Source organism: Lithobates pipiens, unplaced genomic scaffold (assembly GCF_037356315.1).
Source record: "Lithobates pipiens isolate NorthernLeopardFrog02 unplaced genomic scaffold, aLitPip1_a1.2 Scaffold_10, whole genome shotgun sequence".
Classification (NCBI taxonomy): domain Eukaryota; kingdom Metazoa; phylum Chordata; class Amphibia; order Anura; family Ranidae; genus Lithobates; species Lithobates pipiens.
Genome location: NW_027507686.1, coordinates 213,862,301 through 213,884,055, shown reverse-complemented (window position 1 = coordinate 213,884,055; position 21,755 = coordinate 213,862,301). Strand labels below are relative to the sequence as shown.

Genomic DNA, 21,755 nt, shown 5'->3' with positions numbered 1-21,755 from the left:
AATATACAACTAATGCAGCCATCACATCTAAGCCCTTGTACACACGGTCGGAGATTCCGACAACCAAATCCGTCTGAGTAATTCCGACTGATTAATTCCGGAAGAGGTCGGGAAGTGATGTTGCATACACACGGACTAAGTTGTCGGAAAATCCGATTGTCCATAACGTGATGACGTTATTTCGTTACGACGGGACTAGGTTCAGGCTAGTAGCCAATAGCTTTGGTCTAGGAATTTGATCTGAGCATGCATGGCACTTTGTCCTTCGGAGTAGGCTACACATGATTGGAGTATGTCCGATAGGAGCATTTTGTCAGAAAATTTTACCGGCAAGTTGGAAAAATTGGTCCGTCGGATATTCAGACGGAAACAGTCCGATGCAGACCACACACAGTCGGAATATCCGACAAAACGGTCCGATAGGAAACATTCCGACGGAGTCTCTGACCGTGTGTACAAGGGTTAAGAATTGGTAAGATTTCCTTTCCTTTTTTTGTGTCATATATACTCCAATTGAGCGGGGCGGTGGGATCGTGGGGTTTGTTGAAGGGGGGGTTGTTTGTTTTTGTTTTTTTGTTTTTTTTGCGGGGGGTTTTGGTTTGGTGTGATTTTTTTATTTTTTTATGGTTTTGTCTGTATCGTGTCAATGCTGTTTTCATATAAAATAATAAAAAGGATTTTATAAAAAAAAAAAAAAAAAAAAGAATTGGTAAGATGCAATATAGTAAATGTTTGACTTTGGGTTAAAACTGCAGGAGAAAATCCAAAGTTACGTATGCAGTGGGGCTCCTCGCCACTCCTTTAGGGGAAAAGTTAGGCCTCGTGCACACTGGACATTTTTGATGCCGCTACTATGGGTGTTTTTTTTTTTCTGCCTTCAAGTGCCCCTGCATGTTAGCCTATGGCGATGATTTACTAAAACTGGAGCATGCAAAATCTGATGCAGCTCTACAAAGAAACCAATCAGCTTTCAGGTTTTGTTGTCAAAACTTAAAGTGGTTGTAAAGGCTCTAGGTTTTTTTATCTTCATGCATTGAAAGCTGCCGGCGGTGGGGGCACTCGACAGAAGGGAGCCGGCGAGGGACCCGAGAAGAAGAGGATTGAGGCTGCTCTGTGCAAGACCATTACACAGAGCAGGTAAGTATAACATTTTTAGTATTTAAAAAAAAAAATCTTCCTTTATTATCACTTTAAGGGTCAGATGCATTTCTACATGCATGCTTTTATGCATTTTTGCTGCGTTCCAGTGCGATTCCCCCTCCCCTTTTTTTCCAATTTTTTTTTTTCTGTAATGCATTTTTGATGTGTTTAGATGCTTCATACAAAACAAATAAATCAACAAGTATATACCACAAAAATATTGTGTGTGTATATATATATATATATATATATATATATATATATATATATATATATATATATACATATATATAGTTGTGCTCAAAAGTGCATACCCTGGTAGAAATGGTAAAATTTGGGCATTAATAAATCTCTTGATCTACCTGACCTTGGCTTGGTATCAAGAGATCCCCAAATTTTCCACTTCTTATTAAAGCGGAAGTCCACCCTAAAGTGGACCTTCCGCTCATTGGAATCCCCCCCCCTCCGGCGCCACAATTGCCACCTTTCAGGGGGGAGGGGGGTGCAGGTACCTGTACAGTACAGGTATCTGCACCCACTTCCTGGATATATCTCTGCGGAAAGGGGCGTAGATTATGCCCCTTTCCGAAAGTCCCCCGCTGCCTGCTGGGAAACACACAGATCCCAGAGGCAGCGGGTCCATCCTCATTGCGCAGCGTGACTCGCGCATGCGCAGTAGGGAACCGGGAAATGAAGCCGAAAGGCTCCACTTCCTGATTCCCATACCTAAGATGGCGGAAGCACCCGAGAGACGATCGAGAGATCGGCTTCGGGTGCCGACATCGCGGGTGCGCTGGACAGGTCAGTGTCACTATTTTAAAAGTCAGCAGCTGCAGTATTTGTAGCTGCTGGCTTTAAAAAAACACGCACTCCCGGCGGACTCCCGCTTTAAGTGATTAAATAGTACCGACTGGCATATTCAAGGCTTTGGATATCTTTTTGCATACTTTTTCATTTTTGTAAAGTTTCATTAACTTGGCTGGATTCACATCTATGCATTTTTTGTGCTTTTTGCATTTTGCAGATTTGCACTACAGATCATGTTCCACAGGAATCAATGTTAAATGGACTCTAGTCCAAATCTGCAAAATGCAGAAAGCACTAAGGCTGGATTCACACCTATGCATTTTTAGTGCTTTTTGCATTTTGCAGATTTGCACTACAGAACGTGTTCCATAGGAAACCATGTTAAATGGACTGTAGTGCAAATCTGCAAAATGCAAAAAGCACTAAAAATGCATAGGTGTGAATCAGGCCTTAGTGCATCCATGTGAGAGCTAACAAACTCATTGACTATTTATACACAGACACTAATGCGGATACACACGATCGGACATTCCGACCACAAAACCCGTTGGATTTTTTCTGACGGATTTTGTCCGAAACTGGTGTTGCATACACATGGTCGGACAAAGTTGTCAGAAAATCCGATCGTTCGGAACGTGGTTAGGTTAGTTGCGTACGACAGGACTACATAGAGGCTAGTAGCCAATAGCTTTGGTCTCGTAATTTGATCTGAGCATGCGTGGCACTTTGTCCGTCGGAATTCTCTACAAACAATCGGAAAAAGTCTGATTGGATTTTTGTCTCGGAAAATTATAGATCCAGCTCTCAATTTTTCCGACGGAAAAAGTCCAATAGAGCCCACACACGATCAGATTTTCCGACAATATAATCTGATCGGACCTTTTCCGTCGGAATTTCTGACGGTGTGTACAGGGAAAAATTGTGATTTAAAAAGCCACAAATGTGGGAAACTAACCTTTAATTGCCATTTTAACCTGTGTGTGCCACCTTCTGTGTCTGTACCAAGGCCAAACATTCCAGGGTCAACATAACATTGAACCCTACAGACTAAGACTGGGATGCCATTAAAGTTCATGTGAGTGTAAAGGCAGGTGCCCCAATACTTTTGGTAATATAGTGTGTGTGTATATATATATATATATATATATAAATCAGTATAAACACCACTTAAAGTGCAACAAGAAAGTCTCTTATTTTTTCCAAATATTATCTACGGTGCCATAAAGTGCTGTTGTGCTCTGCAGAAATATTCAAAAATGTCATTGTGATCCACCACCGCCACACCAGAGAACTCTAAATAAAGTAAAGGCGGGTGTCCCAATACTTTTGGTAATATAATGTATATATGCACAATATTATTTGGGTACTTATTTAATTGTTGATTTAGTTGTTTTGTATGAAAAGAGGTAAATAGATCAGTGATGTATATTATAAAGTGTATAGAAAGAAAATGAAAAAATGTCATTTAGAGCAAGGATATGCAATTAGCGGATCTCCAGCTGTTGCATTAACTACAAGTCCCATCATGCCTCTGCACCTGGCTGTCATGCTTGTGGCTGTTAGAGTCTTGCTATGCCTCATGGGACTTGTAGTTCTGCAACAGCTGGAGGTCCACTAATTGCATATCCCTCATCTAGAGCCTTTGAATTTTCTTATCCATATGGTCAAAAACATCAATTTTTCCTCAACCATCAAAAATCAAATGTTCTGAAAAACAATTTTTTTAACACTTTTTACTGACGTATGGCTAGCCTAAATCTTGATGTAAAAAATTATATTTTTGGTAATAACCTCTCTTTTAGATACATTGGTGAAATAAACAGCAAAATAGATTTCCAACATCTCCTTGTATATATTAAGAACATGCGTACCTGTAATATTAGAGATTCCTTATCACCTTCCAGACGTGTCAATCGTTCTTGGTAGGTCTCATTATTCACAACTGTATGGTTAACCTAGAAGAGAAGTTCACACCATCAGTCACTGTAGGAAAGACGAGAAGACTCAGATGTCAGCTGCAGAGACAATGGATGAAGATGACCCTTGTTCTCCTGACATGTACTTTCACTATTCACTGCATGCTACAAGTCAGTACTACACATCACCGGGTTACAACCATCAACCTCTGTTTCATCAGCAAAGTGAAACAGAAAGTTGGACAAAACTTTCCAATATGCTGAATTCCCAAACAGACACCAGATACATAAAACTGATGGATGAATCAACAAAAGGAATGCAGCCATTCCCTTTAAAACACCCCAAAGATATCATGTGAACTAAACAATGTATCATCCAACCAACAGATTAGTCCAGTTATTCTCAACCAGGGTTCCTCTACAGCAGGGGTCTCCAAGCTTTCTAAATGTAGCGGCGGCTCCTGACGAGCACGCGCTATGCATTTTTCTAAAGTTAAAGTTGCCTAAACTGCAGTTTGGTTTGGGTACAATTATCTAAATTGGGCCTCAGCATCAGTCTGACTGGACGGTGAGATGTTCAGCCTGGCCACAGGGGGCACTGTCTCTTCTGGCAGGCATGGAACTATGGTCTGGTTAGGTGTTTAAGTTACTCTCTCTCAGAGACTGGCCAGTGGGAGTGGTGTTCTCGCTGTGCTTTCTGTGAGAGGGTATTTAAGATGTGGACCTCACATGGTTCGGGGTTCCGGTCCAGAATGAGGTGCTGACTTTGTGGTCCTGGTCCTCCAGGAAGGCTATGGCCTGGGGTGCGGATCCACCCGACTTTAATGGCTGGCTAGCCCGAGGCAAGGAAACTAAGAGAAGGATTCTGAGGTGGTGGTTTGCCGTCTCCGGTTCGGGAGAGACCCCGTGTACTTCAAGCATTACAGGGGAGGACTCTTCAGTAGAACACCACGTACGGCTTGGTTCTCTTAGCAAGAGCCTGGAAGGGCTGAAGTAACCGAGAGAATCCGGTCTTGTGGATATCGCCAAGGAGGCTGAGAGATCCAGGTATAAGTGTTCCCAAGTTTAGTTTTCCTATGGGTTCTACAACAACATCTGTAGCAGAGACATTATCTTGTACGTTTCTACAACAACGTCTGTGGCAGAGACTTGTTCCTGAGTAAGCACCATGTTGGCTGTTAGGCCTTGTGAGAGAGGGACTGTCCAACTTGAGTGATCATCCAGCTGCGAATGGCTATTCTCTAGATGCAGTCAAAGTAAGCAAGTTCTTCAACGTTTTTTTGACTTTGACACTAAGAGTACCTGAACTTCCTTTCCAACCCTCTGATCCCAAGTTGAAAGACTGTTCAATTGTCTAAGTCTTGCAAATAAAATCCATTCAAGTGGATCTATTGTCAGTCTCAAGTTACTGGGCCATTTACCACGGGACATCCCCTAGACGTGCAACAAGGAGAACGGAAGGTAACGGTAAGCCCAAAAATAACCAGCAGCTCCTTCGGGGGGTTAGTGCTACATAAACAAAGGGCCAGTTTACTGTTCTTTAAACTTTAGGGGGGCGGACTGTGGCCAATGGGAGAAGAAAATAGTGTGGTGCCAGTAGGATTAAACAATGACCCATGACTGGTATTAGAGAGAGTAATAGTGCCTCATCATTGGTATCAATGGTAGGAATAGTGTCCCATTAATGGTGTCAGGGAGAGAGATAGTGTCTCATGATTTTGTGTCAGTGGCAGGAATAGTGCTCCATTGTTGGTGTCAGTGGCAGGAATAGTGCCCAATTGTTGGATCAGTGGGAGAAATAGTGCCCAATCATTGTTATCAATAGGAGGAATAGTGTGACATAGTTGGTGTCAGTGAAAGGAGTAGTACCCCATTGTCAGTGTCAGTGGCAGGAACTATGCCCCATTGTTTTTGACAATGGGGGGGAATAATGCCCCAAGGGCTCGATAATGTCAAACAAAGGGCAACTTTGCCTGCAGTTTGGAGGCCAATGCTCTAGAGCAGTCGTTCTCAGTCATGGTTCTGTGGAACTATAGGGTTCCTCTAGAGCAGAGGTCCTCAAACGACGGCCCTTCAGCTGTTGAGAAACTACACATCCCATGAGGCATTGTAAAACTCTGACATGACTAGGCATGATGGGAATTGTAGTTCCTGAACAACTGGAGGGCCATAGTTTGAAGACACCTGCTCTAGAGGTTGCTAGTGGGTTATTTGAACTGTGACTGATTCACCTCCTATTTGATGGCGCCTGAATAGTTCTAAGACCAGTTCCAATTGGCAAAGTCATTTCTGACCACCACTGTAAGAGTTGCATACTTCCCACTGACCACCAGCAGGAGGCATTTTTGCCATTGACCACAATGGTTTTAATAAGGGTTCCTTGGGACCTGAAAAATAGTTTAGGGGTTCCTCTGGAATAAAAAAGGTTGATAAAGGCTGTTTTATATGTTGCTAGGATTTCCTTAAGCTGTGGCAGACTTATCTCTAATTTCATAGTGTTTGCAAAGTCCTATGGCCAACATCACTGGCAGAGTCAGTGGCATGCCTCCAACAAACTTTTAAGTCTAGTCTATAAGTGGAGCAAACTTCTCATTCACCACCAATGTACGAAGGCACTTGTCCACTGACCACAGATTTACATTTTGTGATTATTTCTGATAATTATTTTGTGATTAGAAGGTTTTAATGTTAAAAATGATCCACCATGAGTGTCAAATACTTTAGAATTGCCATATTCTTTCTTCTTATATTATCAATCCATTATCACATACCGTATATACTCGAGTATAGGCCGACCCGAATATAAGCCGAGGCCCCCAATTTACCCCCAAAAAAACTGGCAAACTTATTGACTCGTGTATAAGCCGAGGGTGAGACATGCCTGTCCATCCCTGTGTGTGTGTCCGTCCATCCCTGTGTGTCCGTCCATCCCTGTGTGTCCGTCCATCCCTGTGTGTCCGTCCATCCCTGTGTGTGTGTCCGTCCATCCCTGTGTGTCCGTCCATCCCTGTGTGTCCGTCCATCCATCCCTGTGTGTGTGTGTGTCCATCCATCCATCCATCCCTGTGTGTGTGTGTCTCCATCCATCCATCCATCCCTGTGTGTGTGTGTCTCCATCCATCCATCCATCCCTGTGTGTGTGTGTCTCCATCCATCCATCCCTGTGTGTGTGTGTCTCCATCCATCCATCCATCCCTGTGTGTGTGTGTATCCATCCATCCCTGTGTGTGTGTGTCCGTGTGTGTGTGTGTGTGTGTGTGTGTGTGTGTCCAGCCTACCTGTGTCCCGAGCCTGTGTCCCGTGCCTTGCCTCCTTGCCTCCGTCCCGTGCCTTGCCTCCTTGCCTCTGTCCCGTGCCGTGCCTTGCCTTCGTCCCGTGTCGTGCCTTGCCTCCGTCCCGTCCCGTGCCGTGCCTTGCCTTGCCTCCGTCCCGTGCCTTGCCAGGATCGCCGCTCTTCGTCGGCGCCTCGGCGGACATTCTACCATTCAAACGCCGTGCCTCCGCCTCCGCCTTCGCCTGTGATAGGCGGAACACTGAATTTCCCAGCAGCCTGTGTTCCGCCTATCACGGACATCGTCTCATCCTCGTCCGTAGTACGAGGATGAGACGATGTCCGTGATAGGCGGAACACAGGCTGCTGGGAAATTCAGTGTTCCGCCTATCACAGGCGAAGGCGGAGGCGGAGGCGCGGCGTTTGAATGGTAGAATGTCCGCTGTCTGTCTGCTCGACGCGCTGATCGAGCAGGCAGACAGCGATGACTCGAGTATAAGCCGAGGGGGGCACTTTCAGCCTCAAAAAAGAGGCTGAAAATCTCGGCTTATACTCGAGTATATACGGTATATAAAGTTTAGACATGAAAATAATGGGTAGAAAGGTTGAGAAAGGCCTGATTAGTCCACTATAGTTTACATAGCTTCAATGCACCGATAAACATTGTTACCGATGCTTAGTGTAATTCATACAGCAATCTTATAGTTACAGGGAGTTGAAAAAGTACTCGTACCCCTTGAAATTTTCCATATTTTGTCATGTTACAACCAAAACGTAAATGTCTTTTATTGGGATTTTATGTGATAGACCAACACAAAGTGGCACATAATTGTGAAGGAAAATGATAAATGGTTTTCAAATGTTTTACAAATAAATATCTGAAAAGTGTGGTGTGCATTTGTATTGCGCACCCTTTACGCTGATACCCCTAACTAAAATCTAGTGGAACCAATTGCCAAAAGCAAAACGCTATTGCCGCGTACATACGATTAGATTTTCCGACGGGAAATGTTGGATGTGAGCTGGTTAGCAGTAAGACCGACCGTGTGTATGCTCCATCGGACATTTGTTGTCGGACTTTCCGCCAACAAATGGTGGCTAGCATGCTCTCAAATTTTCCGCCAACAATTGTGTGTTGTTGGACTTTCTGATCGTGTGTACATAAGTCCGTTGGACAAAAGTCCAAAGTGCAAACACGCATGCTCGGGATCAAGGATGAACCGGAAGCGCTCGGTCTTGTAAAACTAGTGTTCGTAATGGAGATATCACATACGCCTTGTACATCACTACATTCGTAATTGTTGGCCAATATTTGTGTGACCGTGTGTATGCAAGACAAGTTGGAGCCAACATCCTTCGAACAAACTTCCATGGTTTTGTTGTCAGAAAGTCTGATCGTGTGTACATGGCATAAGTGTGGTAAAAATCACCCTAAACACACCATCCCCACCGTGAAACATGGTGGTGGCAGCATCATGTTGTGGGGGTGCTTTTCTTCAGCAGGGACAGGGAAGCTGGTCAGTTGATGGGAAGATGGATAGAGCCAAATACAGGGCAATCTTAGAAGAAAATCTGTTAGAGTTTGTAAAAGACTTGAGACTGGGCAGAGGTTCACCTTCCAGCAAGACAAAGACCCTAAACAGAGCCAGAGTTACAATGGAATGGTTTAGATCAAAGCATATTCATGTGTTAGAATAGCCCAGTCAAAGTCCAGACCTGAATCCAATCGATGATTTGGCTCTTTAACCAAGTGATCGGCTGTCTCCAATCACAGCCAATCATATATAAACACAGAAGTGTTTCATTTTCAGCTCTCCTCGCTTCACACTCTGTCAGTGTGAGGCGAGGAGAGACGATCAGTGGCATCTCCTCGCATGCAGAGTGTGTAGAGGTAATTATCAATGTAGCCCCAGCAATGCCACCAATCAGTGCCCATCAGTGCCACCTATCAGTGGCACCTATCAGTGCCCATCACTGCGCAATATTAGTGTCTCCTCATCAGTGCCACCTAATCAGTGCAGCCTCATCAGTGAAGGAGAAAAATTACTTATTTAGAAAATTTACTGACAGAAACTAAGAAAAGACTTTTGTTTTTTAAACACATTTGTATTTCAGCTATTTAGCTGCTTTCTTGGAGTTTCACTTTAATATTCATACAGTAGCCCCTATCCTTGATATCATGCAAAACAAAAGTTGATGTTCTGTGTGGAAAATTATCTCGGTTGTTCAGACATTTTGGAAAGTTTTCAACATAAACATACGGTACAATGTCATGGGAGGAAGCTCTATTTTTGGAAACAGCTAAAATGTGCTTGACTAATAATTTCACATTGCTGGAAGACATTCCTCAGGTCAGTTCCGATATTGAAGAAGGATTTTCCCATGACACATGCTGTAGAATCATGTCGGTTCCACATTCTACAAATAGCCCTCAGCATTGCTTATCAAAAGCTATAAGAAGGTGCGCGGGCCAGTGGATGGCAAACTGCGGCTGGGTGGCATGTGTCACTGTGCCACGGTTGCATTTCTTGCATGTCTACATAACAAGACTGTCATACATTGAATTGTTGGCGGCTAACCCCCGACATGTTTTTCTTTTATTGTCTTCCAGCAGTTAGGGACCTTTGGGTATTCAAACTCAACAACAGTTGATTTATAATGAGATTGTTAGGACAACCACTGAGGCTGAAGATCCCGAAGATGCCTCAGAAATCAACAGGCTATCCATCAATGCGACTGATTATTCAGCTGCCCTGTGCCATTCGAAATCTACGTTGCCATTGCTGACCTCTGTCTGAAAAAAGGCCATTTGTTGGGCTCTTAGGCTTGATCCCCTGACTTCCATACTTTAAAGCTCAGCACTGGGTATTTAAAAAAATTAAAATAGAACCCCCAGCAAGTATATGTAAACCCTCAACTTGTAAAATGACTCCTTCAGTTTAAAATAGAAATGGAAGGCAAAACATTTGTGTATATAAATTAAAAACAAATTTAATTCTTTTTTTTTCCCATCTTTATAAGTGATCACATGCCCTGTGTTCTTAGCTGAATAAGGAGCTCAGAGAGCTGGGGGAGGAGAAACAGTAGCACACTGGTCTCCCCAGTGAATGACTGTGTGGGGAGGAGGGGCATGTCAGCACAAGTCTAATCATTGGAGGAAAGCAGGCTGAGTTCCCAACACAGCTAGAGAACTGACCACCCTGTGCTCTCCTGCTTAGTTTGGTCAGTTTTTAACCACTTGCTTACTGGGCACTTTTACCCCCTTCCTGCCCAGGCTAATTTTCAGCTTTCATCGCTGCTGCACTTTTTTCACACAGATATAGCTTTCTTTTGGTGGTATGTAATCACCACTATTTATTTTTAGCTAAATTGATGCAAAAAGACTGAATAGTTTGTTAAATTTTTTTGCAAAGGCTTAATTTTTCTCCTTCACTGATGTATGCTGATAAGGCTGCACTGATGGGCACTGATAGGCTGCACTGATGGGCACTGCTGAAGTGGCACTGATGGGCACTGCTGAGGTGGCACTGATGAAGTGGCACTTTTGGGCACTGATGAGGAGGCACTGATGGGCAGTGATGAGGCTGCACTGATAGGTGGCACTGATGAGCACTAGTAAACACCACTGATAGGTGACACTGATGAGGAAGCACATATGGCACTGATTGGAATCACTAGGCACTTATTGGCAGCACTGGTAGACACAGATTGGCAGAAATGGTGGGCACAGATTGGCAGCACTGGTGGGCACTGTTGGCACTGCATTAATAATCAGGACACTAATCAGACACACCCATTATCGTCTCTCTTCTCCTCCCCTCATGCTGTCAGCATGAGGAAAGGAGTGCCGATAAGCAGCTTCTATTCACATCTGTGATCAACTGTGATTGGACACAGCTGATCATGTGGTAAAGAGATTGGCTCTTTACCCCAATCTGTGATCAGCAGTGTCCTCTGGACACTGTGATCAGAGTGCACTGCATGTGATGGGAACAATCATGGGAGGCCATCATATGACGGCCTCCCAGAACTAGCCATCCATGCTGTAGCCGTCATTTGGCTATAGTGCGGTCAAAAAGTGGTTAAAGCGGGAGTCCGCCGTTTTTTTTTTTTTTAAAAAGCCAGCAGCTACAAATACTGCAGCTGCTGACTTTTAAAATAATGACACTTACCCGCCCAGCGCTCCCGCGATGTCAGCACCCGAAGCCGATCTCTCGATCGTCTCTCGGGTGCTGCCGCCGCCATCTTGGGTATGGGAATCAGGAAGTGGAGCCTTTCGGCTTCATTTCCCGGTTCCCTACTGCGCATGTGCGAGTCGCGCTGCGCAATAAGGATGGTCCCCGCTGTCTCTGGGATCTGTGTGTTTCCCAGCAGGCAGCGGGGGACTTTCGGAAAGGGGCGTAGATTCTGCGGAAAGGGGCGTACCTTCTACAGAATCTACGCCGGAAGTGGGTGCAGATACCTGTACTGTACAGGTACCTGCACCCCCCTCCCCCCTGAAAGGTGCCAATTGTGGCGCCGGAGGGGGGGAGGATTCCAATGAGCGGAAGGTCCACTTTAGGGTGGACCTCTGCTTTAATAGGAGATCAGAGGGACTAGCAGGAACACCAGGGATTTCATAGAAAGGAAGCAATAGAACGAGAACGGGATACTTTCTCATACATGGTACAATTGGTATGTATCAGGGATATGAAATGGTGGGTTTACATAGTCTTTAAAAATAAAAAAGCAGGTCAGGCAGCAATACTCACTTATTGGGCCAAAGCTGCCCCCACAGTACTTTCTTTTGCACCACAAGATGTTCTCAGTTTCTCAGCTTGAATGATGCTCAGTGGCAATTAAGCAGGAAGACTGAGGAGATGCTGTGAGTGCAGAGCGTCATGAGCTCTCCCCATGAGGGGGTGTCATCGCAAAGCTCTTTCTTCACAGTAAAGTGATACAGAAAGTGGTGCTGACCTCCACGTAAGCATTGCTCTCTGCATCATCCAAGAAAAGACTGGAGGAGGATCCTGCACGTCATGTGCCCAGCCGGATGACTTTGGAAAAAGTAGGCAGGAGCATATGGAAGGGTTACCGCTAACCTCTTTAAATCCCAGTTAAATTCAAAGAAATTGATATTCATTCAGGCAGACATTGAATCAACAACCATCTTCATAGTCCAACCTCCACTCTTCTGCTGTAGCAAGCATACATCTCCTGTTGTGGCAGTTGTGCAGTGTGTCTAAATATAATTGCACAGTCCAGTAGACAGCCAATAGACATTTGAGTTTGATCGCTCTGATCAGAAAACTCCATAATATAACAGGCCCGGTCAGATACAACCCCTCTTTTTTCCCTAAATACTTCAAATCTGTGTGGGGCACTTGTAATGAGGGCTGTGGTCATTGTCATCTATGCCATTAAGACAGCCTTCCTCAACATTTTTTAGCATGGAGGAGCCCTTAAAATTCAGGTCTTAGGGAACCTTGCTTAAAATTAGTATATAGTATCTACGGCTCATTGAAAATTAACGTGAACAGCTGTGGATATAAGAATGGATAAAAGAATAAAGAAATTGGGCATAGTTGACACTCAAGGGTGCTCTATACAACTACGATCAGAAAAGAAAGAAAGATCGTGAAAATTGTAGTGTTCCTTCACAATGGTGGTCACTGAAGTCCCCATTTTCATTGGTGGTTAGTGAAGTGGCCCCTTACATTGGTGGTTGGTGGTGAAAGGCTCCCATAGATTGGTGGTTGGTGGTGAAGGCCTCCCATAGATTGTTGGTTGGTGGTGAAGGGTCCCCTTAGCTTGGTGGTTGGTGAACAAGGGCCCTCTTAGATTGGTAGTTGTTGGAGAAAGGCCACCTTAGTTCGGTGGTTGGTGAACAAGGGCCCTCTTAGATTGGTAGTTGTTGCGGAAAGGCCACCTTAGTTCGGTGGTTGGTGGAGAAGGCCCCCCTTAGCTTGGTGGTTAGTAAATAAAGATTGAAAGGGCCCCATTAGCTTGGTGGTTGGTGAACTTAGATTGGTAGTTTTTTGAGGAAAGGCTCTACTTAGATTGGTGGTTGGTGGAGAAGGGCCCCAATATTCTGGGGGTCAGTAGGCTGAACGTTACATATATCTGAAAAGACAACAATGTCAATGGAAACTTATTTTGGGGGAAGACATTGCTTATTGCTTAAAGAACTCGTAACAACCTCAAGATGAACCCTAGGGTTTCATAGAACAGTGGTTAAGATAAGCTGCTTTAACACATCTTCAAGCAATGATATTTACAAAATACATATCCAGTTACACTAGAACAACTCAATTTATTATTTTAAGCATATATTCTTTTACGTCTTCCTTGACAGATAAATGTATCCATTTAAGGATAACATCTGACAGCTTCTTGTGTACGATAAAGTTAAAGAGACTGAGTAAATCAGATAATGTGAAGATATAGTGTACAAAGCTTTACAGGTGACTTCCCAATGCTGTAGATGGTCATTGCCCATAAAAAACTGGAAACTGAATGTTATCTGCAGAGACCGGGAGGACCTAACAATGAAACGCCAGTGAATGCAATGTTGACACCTGCATTGAATGCATTTTACAACACTGTTTACTCAACACGTGTTTGTTTTCATGTATGAATGGATTTATTGTAAGGCTTGATTTATAAAACAGTTGAATGCGCAAGAATGGTCTACCATCTCAGGTTTCTGTCCTCTAGCCCAGCTTCAGCTACAAACAGGAATGCTGGGATTGTATAAGTCTTCCTGTATAGGCCGTAAAGAAGGGAGTCAGATAGACAAATTTAACCAATGTTGGAGACACCTGACACATAATATCATGGCACAATCCAGCTGAAAATACCCGTATCGGGCAATGGTCATGTTATGACTCTGGGCATATTTGCTCTCAAGAATCAGCACTAAAAACACAATCATGCTGACTAATTTATAACCATACAGTATATTGATGTGGGAAGTAATACTGTTGGTAGGATTGTACAACATCCTGACTATGTTTGAGGTCTGAAACAGGAGGAGACCTGGATGAATTGGAACCAAACGCCAACACAGTCCAGGCAGACTTAGTAATCAATTCTGTTGGGATGCTATCTTTGTAATCACCACACTGAGCCCTCGTGTTGCTCCATAGGTGTACAATGGGAGTGTACTTCCCTAAGTGTTGTATAATTTACCATCTCTTTCCCAGATAAAAAGCAATTGTGCTGCAAGTTTGAAAATGACTTGCTAAGCTATTGCTAGACTTGCCAGGCTTCACACGTTTGTTGCACAATTGCAGCAAGTCCGCATTGCATGACTCCATCAACTTTCATTCTGCAAGTCTGCTACAAGTTCTGGTTCAGTTATGTTGTGCAATAGTCATCCCACCACAGGGGTCACTGTGGCAGAATTTTCAAGCTGTAGACTTGCAGAGCTTTTGCTGTAGACTCACCACTGCAACTTTGCTCTTGCTAGAGACTTGCCATGCAAATTGGAAAAGTGTCAACTAGAACTTGCCCGTGAAAATGTGCGGCAAGTTAACAGACTTACAATTCAACACTGTCACGAATTTGTGGAAAAGTTTTCCTCACTATCTGGGCTGCTTCGTGTTAACAGTCACATTTAAACTTCTGAATCACAGTGGCCTAGTAGTTAGCACTTTTGCCTTGAGCCCCAGTTCAGATTCCGCCCAGGACGCTATCTGCATGGAGTTTTTTTACGTTCTCCCTGTGATTGTGTGGGTGTACACCAATCTTCCCCCACACTCCAAAGACATGCAGGTAGGTTAAATGACTCTGGACCAAACTGGCCCCAGTATGCGTGCGTGTGTATGTATGCATGTGTTGTACCCCCAAACCTCCAGAGGTCTGGGGCTTACCCCCAGAGACAGGGAGGGGCAACATTCCTCCTCAGGGTGCAAGTTACTAGGCATGATGGGTGGTGTACAAGGTAGAAAGATGGGCGCCAGTCACTTTCATGCTTTAACAAAGAGAAGTTTATTTCTCACAACAGAATGTGGGAGAGAGTGGCAGGGCACAGGACACCCTTAGCCAAATACAGCAGCAGACTAGCAGATCGGAAGACTCCTTAGACAAAAATGTAGTAAGAGGTAGACAGCCGTACAGAAAGAGAGCCTTTAAGCTGGAACCAGCAACCTGTACTTTGTACCATAAGCTGTCTCCTATAGCACCTGAAAATGAACTCACAAGAAGGTGAAGGAATTCGATAGTTGATTCAGTCTTGACTCTTTCCCAGGCTCTCCACAGTTCCCCGGTCCATACAAGAGTAACCTAATCTCAGGTTTCCATCCTTTCCTTCATGCTTCTAGGTAGTGAGCAGGCTCTCCCTTGCAGAACCTTGGGCACATGACTAGGCCTCAGGCTTCAGGCCTACTCAGCAGGATCTGTTCCTCACACACCGGTCTGGGTAGAGAAGACCCAGATCACCTGACTTCCTCCACAAAAATACCTTCTCCCAACATTCCCAGCAGCCAAAGAAACTCCTACTGATTGGCTGAGAAAAATGTGTATATTCATAAACTGAATGTACTGTAGCCCATCATACTAATGCCAAAGATAACAGTGCCACCTACTTACAAAAGGGAGAAACCACAACTAAACCAGGCTAAGGAGGGAACCCATTTGATCAAAAAGACTTACAAATTAGCCAGGCTAGATACCACCCAGCACAGCTAAATTGACTTGTAGCCCTGTTTAAGACAAGGGTGCTACACATTTTTGGCATGCCTAAAATCCTGTTGCTCTACAATACAAATGTTGCACACAACTTCCATGCACTATATTTGGTCAAGCTGGTCCAGCTTCTTTTTCTTTCTTTTCTACCAATCCACTTCTGTACAACCGCCCTGATTTCTGCTGCTTGATCAGCGCTGTCGGCTATATCAGTTTTCTTTTTTGGTGACATTGGGAGGATTTTCACTTCGTTACAGACTCATGACAGGAAGTGAGAGAAAATCTCTCCAAAAAGAGATACAATTATCACCAAAACAAATGTCCCCACTCTTCATTTTTTTGATTGAAAAATGCTCTACGAATGGAGGAAGGGCAGATAAACGAAAGGACCACCTTTTCCATTAATATAAGATTTTGTACAGTATAGCATAGCTGGCACTCTTAACTAATGCCTATGACAGATCCAAAACTCACATTAACCCCGGCAGAACCAGACAGATTAGGGCTGTGGAGGTATGGGGGGGGGGGGGGGGGGGTAGAGGACTTGAGTTTTCAACCAAAAGAGCAGCCAGTAGCACAAGAGGCACTTTGTAGTCAATGTAAATACTGCCCCTTGTGCTAAATTTTAGTAAAAAAAAATCTAAACTTAGGCTTTAAAGTACTCCAAAAGCCAATACATTTTCCCATTTTGGATAGAGTAGGTAATAGGTAAAACCCCTGTCGCTGCCATCCACAACAGGAAGTAAGAGCAAATCTCTCCAAAGTGAGTTCAATCCCCTTTTAGACAGTTATCCCAGAAAAAATGCCCTCATTGAGAATTTTCCCCACTACTGCCATTCTGGCGGCAACACAATTTAACCTTTTCCCTCACTCTTAATTCCAATGACAATGGTTAAAAGGGCAAGATGATTCTAGCAGAGACACAGGTAGCAATAAAAAGCCAAACAAGGGTTCCAATCCTTCCTGACTCTATCCAAAAAAAAAAATTGCCTTTAAATATACTTTAAGCTCCGAACTTCCCACACTGATGGGCAGATAACACATATGCAACCCTCTGCTGCAACCAGGGCAGGACTTACCATTGGGCTTGACTGGGCTCAAGCCCATGGGCCCCGCCAAATAGGGGGCCCCGCTGAGATACATAGCCGAGTGTACTCGGCTCAGTTCCGCTCACAGTCACGCCCAGTCCCGCCCTATGATGGACACAACACAGGGACTGGGTGTGAACGTGAGCCAAGCCGAGTACACTCGGATACTCTCTGCTCCGCTCGGGACTGCAACAGGACCCGAGAGCCGCCAAGATGTATCTCGGCGACTCCATTTTTAAATGTCAAGACTGCAATGACAAGGCTACAAATAACAAGGCTAAAAAATGACACTGGGGCAAGGCTGCAAATGACAAGGCTACACTGACAAAGCTGCAATGACACTGGACAAGGCTGCAGATGGATGGGCAAGGCTGCAGATGGACACTGATAAGGGTGCATTGATGGGCATTTAAATGTAAGTTTTTTTCCTTAAAATCCCCTCCTAAACTTCTGGTGCATGTTATACGCCGCTGCATGTTATACGCCGATAAATCCGATAATGTATAGAAGGTAGGGCCCAAAAATGACTCAAGCCCAGGGGCCCCCAGCACCCTAAGTCCTGCCCTGGCTGCAACAATGCACAGACTAAAGCTTGCCATAGATGATGTAATTTTCTTTCCTGCAAACAGAGGTTGCAGGAAAGAAAATTTCTCAATTCCTCCATCAACACAGTCAGTGTTGTGTTCCCCCCTGGAGGGGGAAAAGGGGGGGGGGGGGGCGGGAGAACACAGTCTTTATTGCTAGTGGCTGTAGTCCCTGGCAATAATTGCATGTAAAAATCTGTGCTGCTTGTATCCAAGTCAATCAATGGATTGGCTTGGGAACAATCAGCCTGCCGATAGATGGTTCGAATCTCGGCCAGTCCCTGCTGAATCAGCTGAGATTCAAACCATGAATGGTCAGCTTAAAGCGGAGTTCCACCCAAAATTGGAACTTGCAGTCATTTGTTTCCACCCCTCACCGGTGCCACAATTGCCACCTTTCGGAGGGGAGGGGGCACAGGATACCTGTCCTGCTCCCACTTCTGGGAGCCACAGCTGTGGATATTGACGTCACAGCTCGGCTCCCTCCTCCTCTTCCCTCTGTCATCGGGCCAGTAGGAGAGAGGAGCGGAGCCTCGTGTATGCGCAGTACGGTCCCTGGCGTGAAGCTGTAAGTCTACACTGCCGGGTTCCCGTACCTGCAATGGCGGCGGCAGCACCCGACAGCTGATGGAAACATCAGCTGCGGTGCAGACATCGCTGGACTCCAGGACAGGTAAGTGTCCTATTATTAAAAGCCAGCAGCTGCAGTATGTGTAGCTGCTGGTTTTTAATTGTTTCAGCGGTGGGAGGACCTCTGCTTTATGTGACAGTGCACAGGGTTGGACATCTACTTTCTTTTCTGAAATCGTCAGGCTGCAGAAACTATAATCCAGGTAGCAAGGATAACTTGCCACAAATTTGTGGCAGTGTTGAATTGTAAGTCTGTTAACTTGCTGCACATTTTCACTGGCAAGTTGTGCACTTGAAGCACAAGTTCTAGTTTACACTTTTCCAAGTCGTAGTAAATTTGTGTGGAAAGTCTCTAGCAAGAGCAAAGTTGCAGTGATGAGTCTACAGCAAGAGCTCTGCAAGTCTACAGCATGAAAATTCATCCACAGTGACCCCTGTGGTGGGATGACTATTGTACAACATAACTGAACCAGAACTTGCAGCAGAATTGAAGAATGTTTTCATAGAAAGTTGATCTGAAGTCATGCAATGCGAACTTACTGCAATTGTGCAACAAACTTATGAAGCCTGGCAGGCCTAGCAATAGCTTAGCAAGTCATTTTCAAACTTGCAGCACAATTGATTGCTATCTGGGAAAACATCACTAAACAATACAGCAACAGTCATTTGTACCAACTTCAGTTAACTTCCCAAATGGTTCAGGAACATTTACTTTTACTCCTCTATTAGCTCTGTGTTATAACTCACTTGCAGATACAGTACGCATTACACATCCGTATGTGGTTACAGGAACAAAGACCATATGGCATATGCTTGTAATCAAAGAAATCCCCCCTCTGCCTTTCAAGCTCGCCCCCTTTGAAGATGGTCCTACCTTATATGGGGAGAGAATGAAAGAGCTTTATACTGTGATGAATGTTGCTTTGTTGTAGGGGGGAGGCTGCTTCTGCAGACTGGAAGGGGGCCTTTGAGTTAGGTGACTTTAATTTACTACATAATAACCCTTGGCTACTCGTGAAGTATAATTGACAACATACTGAAACTAGGAGATGCTGTGTAAAACTGTTACATGTCCTGTTCTTAGCCATTACTGTGGACCATTCAATAACATTTGTAGTCTGGATGAACAAATATCTGGTATAGAGAAATTACGGATAAGCCCTGGGGCATCCTAAAATCTAGTTAAAAAAATTCTTAGTTTCAAAGTCAGAATTCTTTGATTAAAAGTCAGAATTCTGACTTACAAGAAAGTTGTACCTTTTATCCTAAAATAGCAGTACTCGATATCTCCAATGCAGTGACTCTACCTAGCCAGAGATGATACCAGGCAGGAGGAGGCATTTCCTTCACAAGTCACAAGTAGGGATGCGCTTGCTTTGTTTGGACTTGATGACATCATGCCATAATATTGGGTATCCTTCAAACTCATCTCTAGCCAAACTTGAAACGTGTGCTTTTTTTAATTAAATGAGCTGCGGGCTGGATCATTCCTGCCCTACATCTCACGTAAACAAAGCAGTTGATTGCGAAATGGAAATGATCCCGCTGATTGGAGTAAAAAAATAGCGTACATTCAGAGTTCGACTAGGGATAACTTCAAAGGTTGCCCGAGCTCATCTCTACTGTAATTCTTGTTCCTTGTTCAATATTTTTATTGAGAAAGCAGAATATTTGGGTTACAGACATCAGCAGCTGAGTTACATCTAAGGCTCCTTTCACAGGGGGCAGACTGTGCCAGGAGTCCGCCTGCTCAGCGGGGAATCTGTCCGCTGATACCTACTGAGCAGGTGGATGGCTTGTCCATGCTCGCTCCACTTATGTAGAGTGGACACAGATACAGTCCGCTCTGCTCTATGGGCGCTTGTATATAAACGGACTGCCTGTCCATTTACACCCGCTGGCCATCTGATCTGATCCACTAGACCAGTGGTCTCCAAACTGTGGCAGGATGTGGCCCTTTGCCTGCTTTTAACCGGCCCCTGAGGCAATATTTTATCCTCTGACACCAACATTGGGGTATAATTCCCCCTACTGACACCAACAAAGGGGTACAATTCCTCCCAATGGCACAAACTATGGGGCACAGTACTTCCCAATGACACAAATGACAGGGCACAGTTTCTCCCAATGACACCAATGATAGAGCACAGTTTCTCCCAATGACACCAATGATGGAGCACAGTTCCTGTCAGTGACACCAATGATGAGACATGATTCTTCCAACCAAATGACACAAACAATGGGGGCACAATTCCTTTTACTGACACCAAAGATGGGGCATTGTTTACTTTCACTGATGCTGGTACATTTTCTACTTCCACTGGCCACAGTCTGGCCCCCCTAAAGTCTGAAGGACAGTAAACTGGAAAGAAAGTTTGAAGACCCCTGCACTAGATGAATGGGGAACGGTTTCTGTTTTTAGAGGATAATATTGGATCATATGTCAGCAAGTGTCGTTTAAAACGGACTCGTCGTTTAATAGAGGCTAATGGTTGGTCCAATTGGGTCTGCCTCAAAAACTGACAGGCGGACCCGATCAGTCTGCCCTTGTGAAGGGGGCCTAAAGATCTATTTTACAATATTTAGTAAAAATTATATAGTGAAGCAAGATAAAATAACAAATAATACAAAAAATATCCAGTAGAAGAGTACTGTTCCTGTTTCACAACCAATCAGGAATAAGGAGATTTAGGTCTGGGCAATGAGGGTAATGAGAAGCTTAGGTTGCAGTACCATATGATGGTAGACCTAGAAATGTGGGGTTGCCAGATTCTGATATATCATGCAAAGTTATCACATAAAACTTCCATTCTTCCTCCAATAAGCTGTGGATGGGGGATTCCGCTCCCCACAGCTGATGTCACAAAGGGGTGGCGATTCTCGGGACATCACTGACCTATTATGGCCACAATCATGCCTGTCCCTTTGTAACATCAGCTGCAGGGTAGATAATCCCCCATCGACAGCTCTTTGGACCATGAATGATAGCTGGCCTTTAGGATTGGACCCAAACTTGAGTCTGAACGAACGCAAGCTTGATCTTAGTCACAAAGTGAGAGCATGCAGCGAGGGCTAATCTGGTTAGACATTTTGTATGGTAGATGTTATGCGCTGTGTTGCACCCCTAAAATATTTTATAAGCTGGAGGTGATCAGAGAACAATTTTCATGGATGTAACACTTTTCCCTTCAAAAATAAATAATGAAACTTTATAAAAGATTGTGCATCTGTTTTCAGGAAAGGAAGATATTAAGCTGAGCTCAAACAACATGGGGTCATGGTTCAAGAGTAATGTTATGAAGTATTATTTTACTGTAAGAGTAGTGGGTGCTGGGAACAGACTTCCAGAAGAGGTTGTGAGTCAAGCAACAGTAAGTGAATTAAAAGCGGTTGTATACCCACAAATTAAAAAAAAAAAAAAACCTGTAATGCCGCGTACACACGACCAGACTTTGACGGACTTGGTCCGGCGGACAATGCGACGGACTTTGCAGCTGAGGTCCGCCGGAATTTCAAACGAACGGACTTGGCCACACACGATCACTCCAAAAGTCAGACGTATTCGAACGTGATTACGTAGAATAAGGAAGTTCATAGCCAGTAGCCAATAGCTGCCCTAGCATCGGTTTTAGTCCGTCGGACTAGCACACAG

The 21,755-nt window shown here is 44.3% G+C and overlaps 1 protein-coding gene across 13 annotated transcripts in view; it reads right to left on the bottom strand.

Annotated features, from left to right (window-relative positions):
• The window catches only part of PPFIBP2 (PPFIB scaffold protein 2), a 358,545-nt gene that overhangs the window by 151,199 nt on the left and 185,591 nt on the right, over window positions 1–21,755 (bottom strand). For all 13 annotated transcript variants that reach the window (XM_077460920.1, XM_077460921.1, XM_077460924.1 and 10 more), the window contains one exon: window positions 3,819–3,902. In XM_077460920.1, coding sequence (XP_077317046.1) covers window positions 3,819–3,902 — 84 coding nt within the window. The remainder of the gene's footprint in view (window positions 1–3,818; window positions 3,903–21,755) is intronic.